The following is an 18315-nucleotide window of genomic DNA, read 5'->3' as shown; positions in this document are numbered from 1 at the left end:
TCAAAATTATCACAGTACAGTATTGGTTTATTGGTTTGTACATTCATATACCAAGGCACTTCCCCCAATTTTGGGGGGTAGCCGACATCAACAAATTAAAAAAAGGGGACATATCTTCTCTCATGTTCCTCTCAACCTGACAAGGGACTCAACTGAGTTCGGCTGGTACTGCTAGGGTGCCACAGCCCACCCTCCCCCGTTATCCACCACAGATGAAGCTCCATAACGCTGAATCCCCTACTGCTACTACCTTCGTGGTCATCCAAGGCGACCGGAGGAAGCAGCAGGGCCTACTGGAACTGCGTCACAATCGCTTGCCATTCATTCCTATTTCTAGCACGCTCTCTTGCCTCTCTCACATCTATCCTCTTAATAGTTTTAATTCCATAAATTATATAAAGCTGGTATAAATGTTGAAACATTATCCTCTTCCTCCTCTAAATTTTAGCCAAGGAACATTTTGAAGCAATCAAAATTATCACAGTAAGGTATTAGTTTGTACTCGGGGAAAAAATTAATTTATTTTTGTAAGGGAATTATATGTCAAGTTTATTACTTGAAAACTTTACTCAACTTGATTTTACAGAGGCGATGTTCTATCAACGGTCACTTTTACTTGCGCGAAACTAGCTCATTTACCCCGCCCTATGGCTCGGCAAGCAGCGTTTGGGTGACGTCGCTAGTTACCGTGGAAGAGGTCCTTAACATGCTTCTAGAGAAGTACAAGGTTGAGATGTCTTCTAAGAACTTTGCTCTCTTTGTGATTAAAGATAACGGAGGTTTGTTCTAAACAGCTTTTCTTTTCAATTCTAAACTTTAGTCTAGGCTGTTAAGCTTGCAATATAAAAGTGGAATGGGTGCTCATTTTCCTTATCAGAAATCTTTCAAATTAATACTCCTAGAAGAACTATGAATCATTAGTCTAGAAAAATTTATGATTTAATTGTACCAAAAATCCTCATCTTACAAACTTAACCCTTTTACCCCCAGGCTATTTGGAAATTTCCAACCCTTAACCCCCAGGGGGTTATTTTTTTCCCAGCAGATTTTGCAGTATATTTTTTTGAAATTGCTCTAACAGCCTTAATTTTTGTCATAGAGAGTTCAGGTTGGTCTCATTCTCTTGGAAAATGCCCGAATTTTATAAAAAAAAATATCAAAAATATGAAAAAAAAATTTTTATAGCATTTTTTTGCAAGGACGTAACGGTACGTCCATGGGGATAAAGGGATGAGTTTTGTGTAACGTACCAGTACGTCCTTTGGGGGTAAAAGGGTTAATAGGTTCCAAGAAGCTGTTTGTAAGTCATATTGTTTGCAAGTCAAATTTTTTCTTGAAGTAGGCTTCACTTATCTCTCATGCTTAAGATTTTCAGCTGCATAAATCAACAGATAATCCCATTTCCTATTGTAATTATTGTTTACTGCATTAAATTATATAATACTTTTATATTAACCCTTTTACCCCCAAAGGACGTACTGGTACATTTCACAAAACTCAGCCCTTTATCCCCATGGATGTACCGGTACGTCCTTGCAAAAAACTGCTATTTACATTTATTTTGCATATATTTTATAATTTTTTCAGAAACTTCAGGAACTTTCCAAGAGAATGAGACCAACCTGACCTCTCTATGATGAAAATTATGGCTGTTAGAGCAATTTAGAAAAAATATACTGCAAAATGTGCTTGAAAAAAATAACCCCTGTGGGTTAAGAGTTGGAAAGTTCCAAATAACCTGAGGGTAAAAGGGTTAAAGTATTTAATAATAGAACTTTTGGTACAGTATCTGAGATTTAGGATTTTAATTGGATTTGTTTGTATTTTCTAATTTTTGTAAGTTAGGGACCTTCTGTAATATTGATAACAATTACAGGTTTGGTACTGATAATTCTTATGAGCATTTTGATGTTTTATCAAGATATTTAGTAACAATAGGACTATGTCAAATCTCCAGATATATCTACATGAATTGAATTCTGTGTCAATAACGATGTGGGAAAAAGAATTATACTGTATTATAAGATGTGAAAAACATCATAAATTATTTTTTATCTACTGTAAATTCTTCAATAATTTTAGTAAGCTAAATGAACCCTTGAATATATTTAAAAATTTATACTTAAATGGAAGATGTGGAAAACAACATACTGTACAGTATTAATTTTTTATCTACTGTAGATCCTTCAACAATTTTAGTAAGTTAAAAGGACCCTTGAATATATTTCATTCACAAATGTTATGGTTTACAGAGAGAAGAAGGATCAAGGACGAGGAGTATCCTTTGATAACCAGGGTGATGCTCGGGCCTCATGAAGAGGTTGCAAAAATTTTTATTGTTGATGCTCAAAAGACAGAGGAGATTTCCCCTCAGGTAAGTTTTTTTTTTTTTGTTAATTATACTGTATGACTCTAACTTGAGAAGTGATTAACATTGTTTTTAACCATTAGCCAAAGAATTTATAACCCTAAGGTTTTCATAAACTGGTATTCAACTTTTAACCTTTTCTTATTATCTTCTTCAATTTAAGAAGAGATTTAGTCATTTTTATTTAACCATTAGTCAAAGAATTTATAACCCTGTTTTCATAAACTGGTATTCAACCTTTAACCTTTTTCTTATCTTTTTGAATTTAAGAACTCTGTTTGGTGTTTGTTTGGTGTTTTTTCAAGTTTTATAAACCATCCAAAAACTAATTGTGTCATACTTGAGTGAGATTTAACATTTTCGACTGGGTTTGTCAAACTGCTTTTACTTATCATTTGACTCATTACATACATGAGCCAGCAGTTATGGTCATTGATTCTAGACAACGCTACTAATCAAAAGGTTATATTCTAGCTAAATGGTTGTCCGTCCTCCTGTGCACCTTTAGGATCTTGTGGTTCAGGTCTTCTACCATAGTTTCACATCTTCATTCCACTTCCATGTTACTCTTCCTCTATAATCCTTCATGGATATGACCGTACTTGTGTGTTTATTTTGAAGATTTATACTTGCGAGTCACTATGCTAACATTCTCGAAGCTTAACCTTCATGACCTGAAATAGAAGCAAAATATTTTTCTCGTGCCTATGGGTGACTTGTTGGTCCAGCATCTACAAACGTAAACACCTAAGTTATTATTATTATTATCATTGTTATTATTATTATTGTTATTATTATTATTATTGTTATTATTATTACTACTTGCTAAGCACAACCCTAGTTGGAAAAGTAGGATGCTACTATCCCAAGGGCACCAACGGGGAAAATAGCCAAGTGAGGAAAGGAAATAAGTAATTAAACTACAAGAGAAGTTGCAGTTCAGTGAGGACAGACCTATTTAGCCCTTATTTTGTTTGCATTTCGTATACTGTAGTTATAGTTTTATTGGTAGCACTTAGAGCAAGATTAGCAAGGTATGTTTTCCTCAGGTTTTAGAATATATTTGTGCCGAAAGTTAGTTGTTAAATCTTTAGGAACCTGAGAGTACCTACCTACCTACCTAGCCTGACAATAACAACTGCAGCTGTTTGTAGTCCATCTTATAGTAAAGACTTTTTTACTTTATTTTATTGTTGTTAATCTAAAAGCAATAAATAATTTAATGTTTCGTCATAAGCTTTGATTCCCACAAGGACAAAGGGATGGATCATGTTATTAGAATATTTTATAACGTCAGCTTACCAGATTCTCAATTCATGTCAAACACAACTGGAATAGAGATAAAAAAAAAAGTCGACTGTAGATGCATTACCCAGTCTTTTGACTTTGGTTTCTTAACCAAACACTTACAATCAACTTGGGAATGCTGTAATTGTTAATAGAAATGAGTAAGAATTACTAATGCATATCTCAATTATTTGGCTTCAGTCTCCAAATAGCCCTTCTTGGCTATTTAGCTTGTTTCTGAAGTGGCCCTTCTTGGCTATTTAGCTTGTTTCTTTAGTGGCCCTTCTTGGTTATTTGACTTCAGTTTCTGAAGTGGCCCTTCTTGGTTATTTGGCTTGTTTCTGAAGTGGCCCTTCTTGGCTATTTAGCTTGTTTCTGAAGTGGCCCTTCTTGGCTATTTAGCTTGTTTCTGAAGTGGCCCTTCTAGGCTATTTAGCTTGTTTCTGACGTGGCCCTTCTTGGCTATTTAGCTTGTTTCTGAAGTGGCCCTTCTAGGCTATTTAGCTTGTTTCTGACGTGGCCCTTCTTGGCTATTTAGCTTGTTTCTGAAGTGGCCCTTCTTGGCTATTTAGCTTGTTTCTGAAGTACCCCTTCTTGGTTATTTGGCTTGTTTCTGACATGGCCCTTCTTGGCTATTTAGCTTGTTTCTGAAGTGGCCCTTCTAGGCTATTTAGCTTGTTTCTGAAGTGGCCCTTCTTGGCTATTTAGCTTGTTTCTGAAGTGGCCCTTCTAGGCTATTTAGCTTGTTTCTGAAGTGGCCCTTCTTGGCTATTTAGCTTGTTTCTGAAGTGGACCTTCTTGGTTATTTAGCTTGTTTCTGACGTGGTCCTTCTTGGCTATTTAGCTTGTTTCTGAAGTGGCCCTTCTTGGTTATTTGGCTTGTTTCTGAAATGGCCCTTCTAGGCTATTTAGCTTGTTTCTGACGTGGCCCTTCTTGGCTATTTAGCTTGTTTCTGAAGTGGCCCTTCTAGGCTATTTAGCTTGTTTCTGACGTGGCCCTTCTTGGCTATTTAGCTTGTTTCTGAAGTGGCCCTTCTAGGCTATTTAGCTTGTTTCTGAAGTGGCCCTTCTAGGCTATTTACCTTGTTTCTGAAGTGGCCCTTCTAGGCTATTTACCTTGTTTCTGACGTGGCCCTTCTTGGCTATTTAGCTTGTTTCTGAAGTACCCCTTCTTGGTTATTTGGCTTGTTTCTGACATGGCCCTTCTTGGCTATTTAGCTTGTTTCTGAAATGGCCCTTCTAGGCTATTTAGCTTGTTTCTGACGTGGCCCTTCTTGGCTATTTAGCTTGTTTCTGAAGTGGCCCTTCTAGGCTATTTAGCTTGTTTCTGACGTGGCCCTTCTTGGCTATTTAGCTTGTTTCTGAAGTGGCCCTTCTAGGCTATTTAGCTTGTTTCTGACATGGCCCTTCTTGGCTATTTAGCTTGTTTCTGAAGTGGCCCTTCTAGGCTATTTAGCTTGTTTCTGACGTGGCCCTTCTTGGTTATTTAGCTTGTTTCTGAAGTGGCCCTTCTTGGCTTTTGGGCTTGTTTCTCAAGTTGCCCTTCTTGGTTATTTAGCTTGTTTCTGACATGGCCCTTCTTGGCTATTTAGCTTGTTTCTGAAGTGGCCCTTCTAGGCTATTTAGCTTGTTTCTGACGTGGCCCTTCTTGGCTATTTAGCTTGTTTCTGAAGTGGCCCTTCTAGGCTATTTAGCTTGTTTCTGACGTGGCCCTTCTTGGCTATTTAGCTTGTTTCTGAAGTACCCCTTCTTGGTTATTTGGCTTGTTTCTGACATGGCCCTTCTTGGCTATTTAGCTTGTGTCTGAAATGGCCCTTCTAGGCTATTTAGCTTGTTTCTGACGTGGCCCTTCTTGGCTATTTAGCTTGTTTCTGAAGTGGCCCTTCTAGGCTATTTAGCTTGTTTCTGACGTGGCCCTTCTTGGCTATTTAGCTTGTTTCTGAAGTGGCCCTTCTAGGCTATTTAGCTTGTTTCTGACGTGGCCCTTCTTGGCCATTTAGCTTGTTTCTGAAGTGGCCCTTCTAGGCTATTTAGCTTGTTTCTGACGTGGCCCTTCTTGGCCATTTAGCTTGTTTCTGAAGTGGCCCTTCTAGGCTATTTAGCTTGTTTCTGACGTGGCCCTTCTTGGCCATTTAGCTTGTTTCTGAAGTGGCCCTTCTAGGCTATTTAGCTTGTTTCTGACGTGGCCCTTCTAGGCTATTTAGCTTGTTTCTGACGTGGCCCTTCTAGGCTATTTAGCTTGTTTCTGAAGTGGCCCTTCTTGGCTATTTAGCTTGTTTCTGAAGTGGCCCTTCTTGGTTATTTAGCTTGTTTATGACGTGGCCCTTCTTGGCTATTTAGCTTGTTTCTGAAGTGGCCCTTCTAGGCTATTTAGCTTGTTTCTGAAGTGGCCCTTCTTGGCTATTTAGCTTGTTTCTAAAGTGGCCCTTCTTGGCTATTTAGCTTGTTTCTAAAGTGGCCCCTCTTGGTTATTTGTCTTGTTTCTGACATGGCCCTTCTTGGCTATTTAGCTTGTTTCTGAAGTGGCCCTTCTAGGCTATTTAGCTTGTTTCTGAAATGGCCCTTCTAGGCTATTTAGCTTGTTTCTGAAATGGCCCTTCTAGGCTATTTAGCTTGTTTCTGAAGTGGACCTTCTTGGCTATTTAGCTTGTTTCTGAAATGGCCCTTCTAGGATATTTAGCTTGTTTCTGAAGTACCCCTTCTTGGTTATTTGGCTTGTTTCTGACATGGCCCTTCTTGGCTATTTAGCTTGTTTCTGAAGTGGCCCTTCTAGGCTATTTAGCTTGTTTCTGAAATGGCCCTTCTAGGCTATTTAGCTTGTTTCTGAAATGGCCCTTCTAGGGTATTTAGCTTGTTTCTGAAATGGCCCTTCTAGGCTATTTAGCTTGTTTCTGAAGTACCCCTTCTTGGTTATTTGGCTTGTTTCTGACGTGGCCCTTCTTGGCTATTTAGCTTGTTTCTGACGTGGCCCTTCTTGGCTATTTAGCTTGTTTCTGAAATGGCCCTTCTAGGCTATTTAGCTTGTTTCTGACGTGGCCCTTCTTGGCTATTTAGCTTGTTTCTGAAGTGGCCCTTCTAGGCTATTTAGCTTGTTTCTGACGTGGCCCTTCTTGGCTATTTAGCTTGTTTCTGAAGTACCCCTTCTTGGTTATTTGGCTTGTTTCTGACATGGCCCTTCTTGGCTATTTAGCTTGTTTCTGAAATGGCCCTTCTAGGCTATTTAGCTTGTTTCTGACGTGGCCCTTCTTGGCTATTTAGCTTGTTTCTGAAGTACCCCTTCTTGGTTATTTGGCTTGTTTCTGACATGGCCCTTCTTGGCTATTTAGCTTGTTTCTGAAGTGGCCCTTCTAGGCTATTTAGCTTGTTTCTGACGTGGCCCTTCTTGGCTATTTAGCTTGTTTCTGAAGTGGCCCTTCTAGGCTATTTAGCTTGTTTCTGACGTGGCCCTTCTTGGCTATTTAGCTTGTTTCTGAAGTGGCCCTTCTAGGCTATTTAGCTTGTTTCTGACGTGGCCCTTCTTGGCTATTTAGCTTGTTTCTGAAGTGGCCCTTCTAGGCTATTTAGCTTGTTTCTGAAGTGGCCCTTCTAGGCTATTTAGCTTGTTTCTGACGTGGCCCTTCTTGGCTATTTAGCTTGTTTCTGAAGTACCCCTTCTTGGTTATTTGTCTTGTTTCTGACATGGCCCTTCTTGGCTATTTAGCTTGTTTCTGAAGTGGCCCTTCTAGGCTATTTAGCTTGTTTCTGACGTGGCCCTTCTTGGCTATTTAGCTTGTTTCTGAAGTACCCCTTCTTGGTTATTTGGCTTGTTTCTGACATGGCCCTTCTTGGCTATTTAGTTTGTTTCTGAAATGGCCCTTCTAGGCTATTTAGCTTGTTTCTGACGTGGCCCTTCTTGGCTATTTAGCTTGTTTCTGAAGTGGCCCTTCTAGGCTATTTAGCTTGTTTCTGAAGTGGCCCTTCTTGGCTATTGGGCTTGTTTCTCAAGTTGCCCTTCTTGGTTATTTAGCTTGTTTCTGAAGTGGCCCCTCTTGGCTATTTAGCTGGTTTCTGAAGTGGCCTTTCTTGGTTATTTAGCTTGTTTCTGAAGTGGCCCTTCTTGGCTATTGGGCTTGTTTCTCAAGTTGCCCTTCTTGGTTATTTAGCTTGTTTCTGAAGTGCCCCTTCTTGGCTATTTAGCCTGTTTCTGAAGTGCCCCTTCTTGGCTATTTAGCTTGTTTCTGAAGTGGCCCTTCTTGGCTATTTAGCTTGTTTCTGAAGTGGCCCTTCTTGGCTATTTAGCTTGTTTCTGAAGTGGCCCTTCTTGGCTATTTAGCTTGTTTCTGAAGTGGCCCTTCTTGGTTATTTGGCTTTACTTTCTGTATTAAAAGATTACAATCAACCTTTTTATGGTATACTGTGCAGTAATTGTAAGCTGTGCAGTAATTGTAAGAAGCACTGGTTAACTGTTTCTGCCTATCCCAGTTCTGTGCCATATGTTTTGTATCAGAGATTACGATCAAATTGTAGACACCGTTATTAAGAGTTTTTAAGACGACATGCAAGACAATGATATTTTGAGATGTTTTGAGCGAGATTTTGGGTACAGTATAGCACCAATGCTTCCATTCTAAGAGATAGGTCAGGTTCCTTTACTCTCCCAGCATTTCATTCGTGAGAAAGACCAATGTAAACGTTTGTGCTAGTTACTTATAAAATGGGTGGGAGTTTAAAAGAATTTACCAGATATTTTTATAAAATGGTTTTGATAATTCTCAAGTTTGTAATAAACATTATCAAACATATCCCAGGGATATTTTTCAAGATTAAGAATAGGGATAGAGGTAAGAGATTTGGTGTGTGAATCTCCTTTCATGTTTTTGTTAAAGACAATAGCAATAGTTATGTCATATGTGAATTATTATTGAAGTTTATAAGGTGGGAAACATAAGGCTGTTATTTTTAATTTTTTATATTTAAAATTGATTGATATTTTCATTTCATTCCTTCACTTACCCACTTGCAGAAAAAATAAACACTTTTATTAACATTATTTTGACACCTCTGACTTTCTTACTCCCAAGCCTCTCCCCATTTTATTGATTTAATAAGATTAGTAGGAGCTATAGAGATCTTTTCCTTTTTCAATAATATGATGAACTTACCTCGGTTGCACTAGCAGACGTTGATCTTCATCCGAGTATAGGGCGATCTAGCAACTAGTCACTTGGATTGCAGTGAAAAAACTTTAGGTTTTTGTGCTAGGGAAGCTATGAGGTTATTAGCATAGTGACTTACAGGTAGGTATTGAAATAATAAATCTTATTAAATTTATATTTTGCTGCCCTTTGAATGTCAGCTTTCAGTGATTTCCACCAACCCCATATTAACGTTATATTGGCTGACGCTTATTCATTACAGCGTATGTTTATCTCTTAAAGTTCATTGTTTATTTTTTTAGTCCCTCTTTATTTTTGTAACCTTTTATTTTTTGAGTGCACCATTTTTTTCACCTCTCTAACCCCTTCATCTAAATTATTTCAAACTAATCTTACGGCGTTGACTCGCCTGCTATAAAAGTGCTTTCCTTTTCTTTGATGATGTACATACTTTCATCCTCATAAGTTCTGTTGCAGCTTCACTCCTCAATGCAATCGACTTCTATCTGTGCGTCTTAAACTAACCAGCAATTTTAATCCCTGAATTTGGCAAAATTCAATATTGTTTCCCTCTTTAGCTAATATCTCTACATAACATCCTCCAAATTATATATCAATTCTTATGTGACCTTGAAGATCTTTCCTTGAGCATCATATGACATTAAGCACCTCGTATGGACAACCTTCTAAAAAATTCTTAGATTTTATCTGGTCTCTCTGATTGTCGTAAGTAGACTGGAAACTAGTGAATTCTCTTCTTTCCTATTATCATCTGGATCTTCATATCATTATATTTATTTGTTCAATTTACCCCTTTCAGCCAATTCATTTTGCTAATTTTGTCTGGTCTTCCCACTATTCTACCAGATTTATATTTCTCATCACTTATTGAGTTTTGTATAAGCCTTTTTATAAATTACCTCCTGAACATTCATTTTGAACTTTTAAAGTTATTTTATGGATCTTTTAAAACTGCCATTTATTCCGTCACTAATACAAACCAACGCTATTTATAGGGGTTATTACTTTCAGCAGTGATATCCCTTATAAATAGCTACAAGTTTGTATCGTTAGGAAAAATACAAATTAACAGTACAGTACTTCCAAATTTGTCATTTTTGAGCTTAACATAATCAATGTAGTATCAAGCACTTACTTTTTACTTTGACAACATTAATTATGTAATCTGTATTCTTAATGGTACAAACATTGTAAGTTGTTATATTTTAAAAAAAAAATTGTCTATAAATCAGTAATAGATTATGAGGAATCCTGTAACTCACCACTTGGGTAGTGCCATGGCATCTGTACCATGGCCTTGTCTTGGATTAGAGTCCTCTTGATTGAGGGTACGCTAGGGCACGCTGCTCTGTCTTATTTCTCTTCCTCTTGCTTGTTTTGAAGTCATTATAGTTTATACATAAAAGATCTAATTTAACGTTGTTACTGTTCTTAAAATATTTTATTTTAAATATTAATTACTTCTCTTGTAGCTTATTTACTGTATTTCCTTATTTCCTCCCTCACTGGGCTATTTTTCCTTGTTGGAGCCCTTGGGCTTATAGCATCTTGCTTTCCCAATTAGGGTTGTAGCTTGTCTTATAATAATAATAATAATAATAATATACAAAAGTAGAAACCATGGTACAAGCTTTGTTTTTCCTTTTCTAACCCATCTGTAATGCATTTGACATTCCAGGGTGAAGTATTATCCTTGTGTATTTAATTTTGTGCGTGTGTGTGTGTGTGTGTGGTTTTGTAGCCCTGCATGTAATGAACATCGCATGATATTACAGGTGGCGCAGTTTCTTAATCTGAGTTTGGCCGAATGTAGGGCAATATTACTACAGTACGAACAGGAAGAAATGAGGCAAATACACGCTTTAAGACAGAAGTAAGTACAGGTTGTCATTTGTAGATAGGGTAGCATTTTTTATAACCAGGCTTAAGAGTGTTTATTAACTACTTAATAACTTTCATGAGTATATTATTATTCCCTTTTTTAGGTATTCTAGTCGTAAATTATAAAATTAAGCTTTTAACTTGTGCGGAAAGCATGTTCCTTCAAGGCAAAAACATTCACCTAGCCTATTCAATAAAGGAAAATCTGTCATAAGTTTTGGAAACACAATAGTATTCTTTATTGAAACCAAATGTGATATGTACTGTACACTTATTCATTGGCCAGTAAATCATTAGTAACATTATTGACGATGATACCATTTTATAAGCAATAAAGGCATGTTATTTCGGTTATTAAATCATTTTACACCCACAGGTACGAAGACATGGCCTATTACATTCAACGCAGAATGAAGGAGTTGAGGGGCGTGTGATTACATGTACTATCACCTGGGGTGTTTTACTTTCAACTGCTTATAGTTCTTGGCTCCCTTGGGAAGAAGAGCGTAAAACCATTTCTGTTTGGTGTCAACAGAGAACTAAATACCATTCCAGGTCATGAGTATGATGCAAACCAAATATAGCTTCTCAGTTAATGTTATATACAGAGGATCCTCAACTCAAACTTTCGGAAATAAAAACACAAATCCAACTGAAAAAAACAAAGATAAAGAATTACTTAAATAAAACAATTGATGTCTCACAGGAGTATATAATACAGGAGAGGGGGTTCCCAGCCCCCTCGTCCCATCCCTTTTAGTCGCCACTTACGACATGCAGGGATACGTTGGCGCTGTTCTAATTGTTTTTATGCCCCCCGTGGCCACAGGGGGAGGAAAGGTCCCCTTTTTTTCATTTGTTTGGTGTCGGCTATCCCCCAAAATTGGGGGGAAGTGCCTTGGTATATGCATGTAATAAAATAATAATATATCATTTTATACAGTAAGCAGAAGGGTTATGGCGGCCTGGTGATTGCCAGACTGGGGTTTGAGTCCTGCTCAAACTCTTTAATTCCTTTGGTCATTAAAACCTCACTATCCTTGTGAGCTAAGGATGGGGATTTTGGAGAGCCTATACGTCTATCTGCTGAGTCATCAACAACAATTGTCTGGCCCCTCCTTGGTCATAGCTTGGGCACTGATATGTAATATGGTCAGTCTGTAGGGCATTGTACTGCTTGATAGGGTAATGTCACTGTCCTTTGCCTCTGCCATTCATAAACGGCTTTTAAACCTTTAAATATCTATTTATTGTGAAACCCGACTATTTGCTGACTTTAGTAGCTGGAAGTCATAGGGATTGGATTCAGGTTAGGACTACCCTAGGCCAAAATTGAACAAATTTCGACTTACAAACAACATCGTGGAAGATATTAAGTTTGTAACTTGAGGACCTTCTGTATTCATTTGGGCTTGGATTCTAGAAAGGGTCTTTCCTGACATTCTTTGGGCATTGATTTGGGCTTTACTTATATTTTGTAAACATTGTCAACTAATTTTTTCATTTTCCTATTACCTTAAATTTTCTTTTTAATAGGTAAACATTGGTAAAACATTCATTACAACCATTCGTGAATCCAGGCCTTGTTTTTAAAGACTTCTTAGGTTCATTTGTTTTGATATTGTTTTTATAAATATTTTTAATCAAATTTTTTATTAAAATTTTTATTTTAGTTTAATATTTTAATATAGAAATTATATATACAGTATATATACTTAGTTTATAGATGCTTTTATCGAGTCTTCTCTGAAGATGGCCAAATTTATCTCATTTTCATTTGACAGTGTCTTTACTCATGGTAGTTTCATGATCGTTGACAAATTATTTGTCGAGATCCAATTGACCAAGTAATCCTTGGCTGTCTCTCAGTCACTGATATTATTAATTTTATGAATTGTAGGTTCTGTGTATGTTAGGTGTTTGTGTAATAGAGCGATTTCTTTTTTTTTTTTTTTTTTTAGAATTTAATGTATAAATATTTGTTTAAATTTTAACATTCGTCTTATTTCATAATAGTTGGAAGAACAATTTGTGTAATAATAGCTTGCTTTTTTTTGTGATATATTTTTATGTTTCTGTGTTTCATATGCAAGTAAGTACAATGTAAAGGGAGAATTATTAATTGTCATGTACACTGCTTGTAAAAATCTCTTGAAGACATTTTAATTAGTAGTTTCACTAGTGTCTTAATGCTCTGAAATAAGAGCTCTTGGTACTGTGTTGTGGTTCATACTGGGCCTATTACTCATTTTGTAGGGAAAACTTTATACGCAGAGGAATAAATTATCCCTTTCCAATCTCATATAGGGTTCACTTATATTTTTTGGGGTTGCACAGAAATGCAGAGTTAAGAATCATAACAGATCTTGCTTTTTTGTAAACAAGATATATAATAGAATGTGCTAGTTCTGGATCCTCCAACTTTTAGTTTTCTCTGGACTATATCGTCGTCGTCGGCGCCCACTCGTGTCCGAGTATTGGGTTCTGTCGTTAGCCATCAGCCTCCTATCTTTTGGGTGGGTGCTTATGTCTGATGTGGCTGTTAAGTCCTAGTCTGTGGTGGAAGAGACGCGGACAGTGTTCACAAGGGAGGGTAGGTGGTGGGCGGGGCTGTTCTAATCGCTCTCTCCTTCTTCTCCTCCTAGCCTCCTCATTTTGTCTCTTCCTCTCCTCGAAGTCCATGGTGCCATGGTGTACTGTACTCCTCCAGGTTTTTCTGTCTGGACTATATATAAGTTGACTAAACTAATAACTGGCTGAGAAAATTGAGACATTCAAAATAATTTAAAAAAAAAAGGAGTAATTGAATCGGAAGAATATGTCCATATTAGTAACTTAAGATTTATAATTTAAATGAATGGAAAATATCTTGTCACAAACTTTGATCTTTTAGATTTTTTCTATTACAGTACAATACAGTTCTATATCATTTATTTTCATGAACTCAAGGCACTGAAATTATGGTTATGAAAATTTGATATCATATATATGATTATCACAATGTAATTGACTATTAAAATATTGTAATGTATTCAGAAGGGTAATGGTTTAATATATTTTATTACTTAATATTTAGGATTAGTACATGATTAAGTTAGGTACAGTGGTTACCATCAGTGATCGGGAATGTTATCTTTCGATATTAATTATTTGGAAGAGCTCCACAAGTTCAGGATAACATAAGTTCTAAGATACATATAACAATGTAATTTTTTTCCTGAAATTGGACCACCTAGCATCCATTTGACATTGAACTACAGTAGTTTCGCTGTCTAATTCACTTCGCATAATGTCTTCGTTCAACTTGTTGCACAATGATTCTCAATGAGTTGACATCTAGTCTTCAATCTATCAATCTACCAATTGCACAACCTCATTCATATCCAGTTTTCATTCAACCGGACCTTCTATAATTCTCCTAATTGGTGAGTTTTTGTTTATTTTTTTATCCAATCCAACTTGTAAACATCTGTGATTTATATTTTCTCAAAGGCTTTTATACACAAGTCAGGCTAGTATATCATTTATGGAGGTTACCTTCTTTGTAACAGAGTCTCATAAAGTGTGACACATTGATTAGTTTGATCGAAGTATTTAAAATAAAAATATTCTTTTCAATTAGGGACCTTTTTCCTGTATCTATGTATAGAAGTCTTTGCTTATTGAAAATTAAATCTTAATCTTAGGAAACCCTGTATGATTTTGTGTATCTTATACTAGATAGATTGGAGGTATTTTTTTCATTTAGGCTCGTATGCATTTAATGGAAAGGCCTCAAGAATGAAGTGTTTATGACCCATTTATACTTACAAGGGCAATAAATTTGAATGATACTAAATATAAGATATCTAAAGTCAATTTATTTTAGCGAGGCAAATTTGCACCGACTCGCAGGGGTGCCGTTTTAGCTCGGAAACGTTTCCTGCTCGCTGATTGGTTGGGCAAGATAATTCTAACCAATCAGCGAGCAGGAAACTTTTCTGAGCTAAAAGGGCACCGCTGCGAGTCGGTGCAAATGCGCCTCATTAAAAGAAATTGACTATAGGCTATAGGAATAATTTGAAAAGCGAGATTACAGTTTTGTAACCTAAAGAAATCTAGGAAGGTATCAACCACAAGGAAATCTATTCACTTTGATTTCTGCTGTGATAAATAGTGGAGATTAAGATGTGAACAAAGATGGATTTGGACTATAGTTTTGACTTACCAGGGTTTATCAAATCAGCAATTAGGAATTTATATTTGGGTTTTAGCTGCAAGAGATTTCCGTTTGTTGTTTTCATTAAATTATTATCATTTTTTTCTGTATATAATCTGGGAAAAGGCCAACATGCATAGTATTGTTAATATATTTGCATTCAATTGTTTTTTTTTTAATTATTTTCAATGTAATTAGCCTATAATTACTTCCATGAATCTTCAAATAGTATGTGCCATAATGTTTATTAGGAGGTTAAATGTAGTAATAAATCACACAGAATGGTTAAGTTACAATATTACAGAAACCAGTACAGTGAAAGTGAATGCACATTAGCTTAAAAGTTCTTTATAGATTTTAGCGTCAAGCGTCAAAAATAAAGTACTGTTATATTCAATTAATTTTCACTAGCATTGTATAATGGGGAAAAACAAGTGGCCAAATTCATTTAATTAACCCATTTGTAATTATGAGTTTTTTTATGTACAGACTTTCCATTAGGTAAAGTTTAATGGAGGGATTTTTTCCCCAAATTTCTTAGCTTGAAGAATTGCCTTAAAAGATATGTATTTTTGCTTTAGTGACATAGCTATGTCACTTGTGTTTATGTCAACATGCCTTTCCATTACCTAGAAAAGTAGATTGAGTAATATTGAAACCATAATGAACATATTGTAAAAATACCAAAACTTCTTCCATTTCAAAATATTAAATGTTTGATTCTTGTTGATGCTGGACCAATTAGGTGGAAAATTATATGGCATAAAATTGGTATATTTTTTAACTAGTAATAAATTTTGCTATTGGGAATCTTTTCTCATGCATCTGGTACGGCGCGAGATGCTCATTGTCACAGATACGGTGTACTCGATGGTCTTCCACATTTTGGATTTGGGGTGGTGTTTTGGTTCCATTAAACTCAGAAATTTTCTGCATGTACTGAGCTAATAACAATTTTGATAGAGACAAAGCATCTGTATTCTATAGAATTTGTAATGTAATTATACAGGGTGATGTCCATTTGAAAGTAATCTTCCAGCTCTTAAATACATCCCAGGAATATAAAACTTTGGCTTGCAAAGTTGTGAAATTGTTCATATATACGGCACTTCCATATTCACAAATTTAAGATGCCAAAATATATACTCTGTAATCTGACTAATTTGGGCCCACTGTGCAGCCATTGAACTATGGTATATAGTCTTTCAAATCTAGCTCAGCTTCAAACCTGAACCAAACTATTGTTTTTGGAGAAAGGTCTAGGGGCATTATACTCTATTAGTGAATTCAGTGCCTATAAAATTATATGTACTGTACAGGTTAATGTATATGCCATGCTATAGCATTTTGTATTCATATGAAATTTATTTCCTGTTCTTAAGTGTTTCCTATCACTTCACTTTTTCTGTGGTAATGAGAAGTGATGGGATTTTTTTTGTATCTTGTGTGTACCATAATAAGTAACTGCATATCAACATAAGTTATTCAAAACTTCAGAAAAGCAATGAGCCATTTTTTTTGGAGATTAGGATACCATTTTATATGTTCAAGGGTAAGAAAAAATCTGAAGTGCTAAAACAAATATTTTATTAAAAAAGTACAGTGAATTGGTAAAGATAAATTATTTGATGTCTGTAGAAAAATGATCTTGCAATTTCCATAATTATAACTTAAAAAAATTCAACTGTGGTGTTTGTCCATATGTTCAATACAAAAGGCTTGTAACTATGTGGTAATGACATTATAATATTAATTTTAATGTTTGTAATAAATGTACATAGTAATTTTACTGTTTATGTAGTAAGTGTACATTGTTCCTTCACAAATATATTCCATCGTCCTTTAATAGGAGTGAGTCCAGCAAAGCTGGAATAGCTGGTTAAACTTTTAACGAGGTGGTTTTAGTAGCTGGCGGGTGGAGGGTCAGCCTCGCTTACAGGATAGTTGCTCATGTTATCTATGCTCAGTCTCAGAGCGAGTGCCCGAAACTCTCTCACACTAGGAAAATTATTGCTACAGGCTCCTCTCGGTATGATCAATTCGAATGCCCTTGAGAAAACTTGTGAACAACGTTACCTCTGACCGATCTCTCCCTACTTACACCACGGAGGTATGTTGCATACCGGTACCAAGAACATGGCTGTTCCCGAGAAAGTGTGTCTGTATGTGAAGCTGGTGCTCTTTCGTACGGGATTAAGCACAAACACCGTTGTTTGGGATGCAGGGTGCTGCCTTTTTCTCCATAGTTTTCGTGCAAGTTGTAGTGATACTTTAGGATACCCTGTTAGAAGTAGACAGCCCTGAAGGTCATCTTTGGTGGAATTGGAACCTACGATGTATCACCTCACCCATAAAGTTGATGAGTTTCCCCTCATGGGAGAATTGTGCACGTTTAGGTGATGCAGGACTTGGTCATCCTCTGTGCAATCAACCTCACCAGAATCGGTCTCTACGCAATTTTTGTGTCACAGAGGACCTGTCATGTGCTTCATCTTGGCACTCCCAGTCTACAAACTGAGATCTTCTTATGAGGTAAGACCATTCTACAACAGTTCTTCCAAGGCTGAGACAAGTCGATAACAAGATCTCCAAATACTTCCATGTATTAGGAAATCAACGCAGGTTACTTCCCATGACCACTCCGAGCTTGTACAAGCACTGAAATGTCCCATCACGTGTGGTTTCCTCAGCAAGATTCTTTCATCCACAGGCACTTGCATAAGCAATTGGCTGCCACCACTCTCTCCCACTTGCTCTTTAAAGATGAAGGGCACCTAATGAATCATCAGCCTTGAAGAGAGAGGTAGCTTGCAGCACTTAGGCCTCTGAAGGGCCAGGTCTGATCATTAAGCTGTTTTCCATTCTTTCTTGTCTAGGTATCTCTCTTTGATACGCAAATACTCTGAGGTGGATGTTTCAACTGAGGTACACTTGAGATCCACACAAGTGTGGGAAAGGAGTCTTTGGACATTGTTAACCATGGTCTTCCACTGCCTTGGGGTAGAGTTATCTTGTTGGAGGTTACACTCGAGCACACTATTGTTTCTTATTTCTTTTGCTCTTGCTTTTTTTTCAAATTTTTATAGTTATGTGAAAAATCCATTTTAATTTTGTTACTGTCATAAAATATTTTAATTGTTCATTACATCACTTGTAGTTTATATTCTTGTTTCCTTTCCTCACTGGGATATTTTTCTGTGTTGGAGCCCTTAGGTTTATAGCATCCTACTTTTCCAACTAGCTTTGTAGCTTTCTAATTATAATAATAATGGTACCTGATTCTAGCCTATTACCAACAGAAGTGGAGGATCCCAAGATGGTTCACATTCGTCAAGGTCCTTGCACTCATCTGTGAATACAATGATTACTGCAAGGCAGCTGTAACTCCTGTCAAGGAAGGGAAGTTATCCATCAACCAGAATCCT

General features: G+C 36.6%; 1 protein-coding gene across 1 annotated transcript in view; it reads left to right on the top strand.

The window, feature by feature from the left end:
• Positions 1 to 11340, top strand: part of LOC137624897 (ras association domain-containing protein 4-like) — a 41243-nt gene extending 29903 nt beyond the window's left edge. The window contains exons 7-10 of the mRNA XM_068355836.1: positions 587 to 779; positions 2253 to 2374; positions 10587 to 10684; positions 11069 to 11340. Coding sequence (XP_068211937.1) covers positions 587 to 779; positions 2253 to 2374; positions 10587 to 10684; positions 11069 to 11126 — 471 coding nt within the window. The 3' untranslated portion in view covers positions 11127 to 11340. The remainder of the gene's footprint in view (positions 1 to 586; positions 780 to 2252; positions 2375 to 10586; positions 10685 to 11068) is intronic.
• Positions 11341 to 18315: the final 6975 nt, after the last annotated feature.

Source organism: Palaemon carinicauda, chromosome 2, assembly GCF_036898095.1.
Source record: "Palaemon carinicauda isolate YSFRI2023 chromosome 2, ASM3689809v2, whole genome shotgun sequence".
Taxonomy (NCBI): domain Eukaryota; kingdom Metazoa; phylum Arthropoda; class Malacostraca; order Decapoda; family Palaemonidae; genus Palaemon; species Palaemon carinicauda.
Note: the sequence above shows the minus strand (reverse complement) of the source record. Positions and strands in the feature narration are given on the sequence as shown.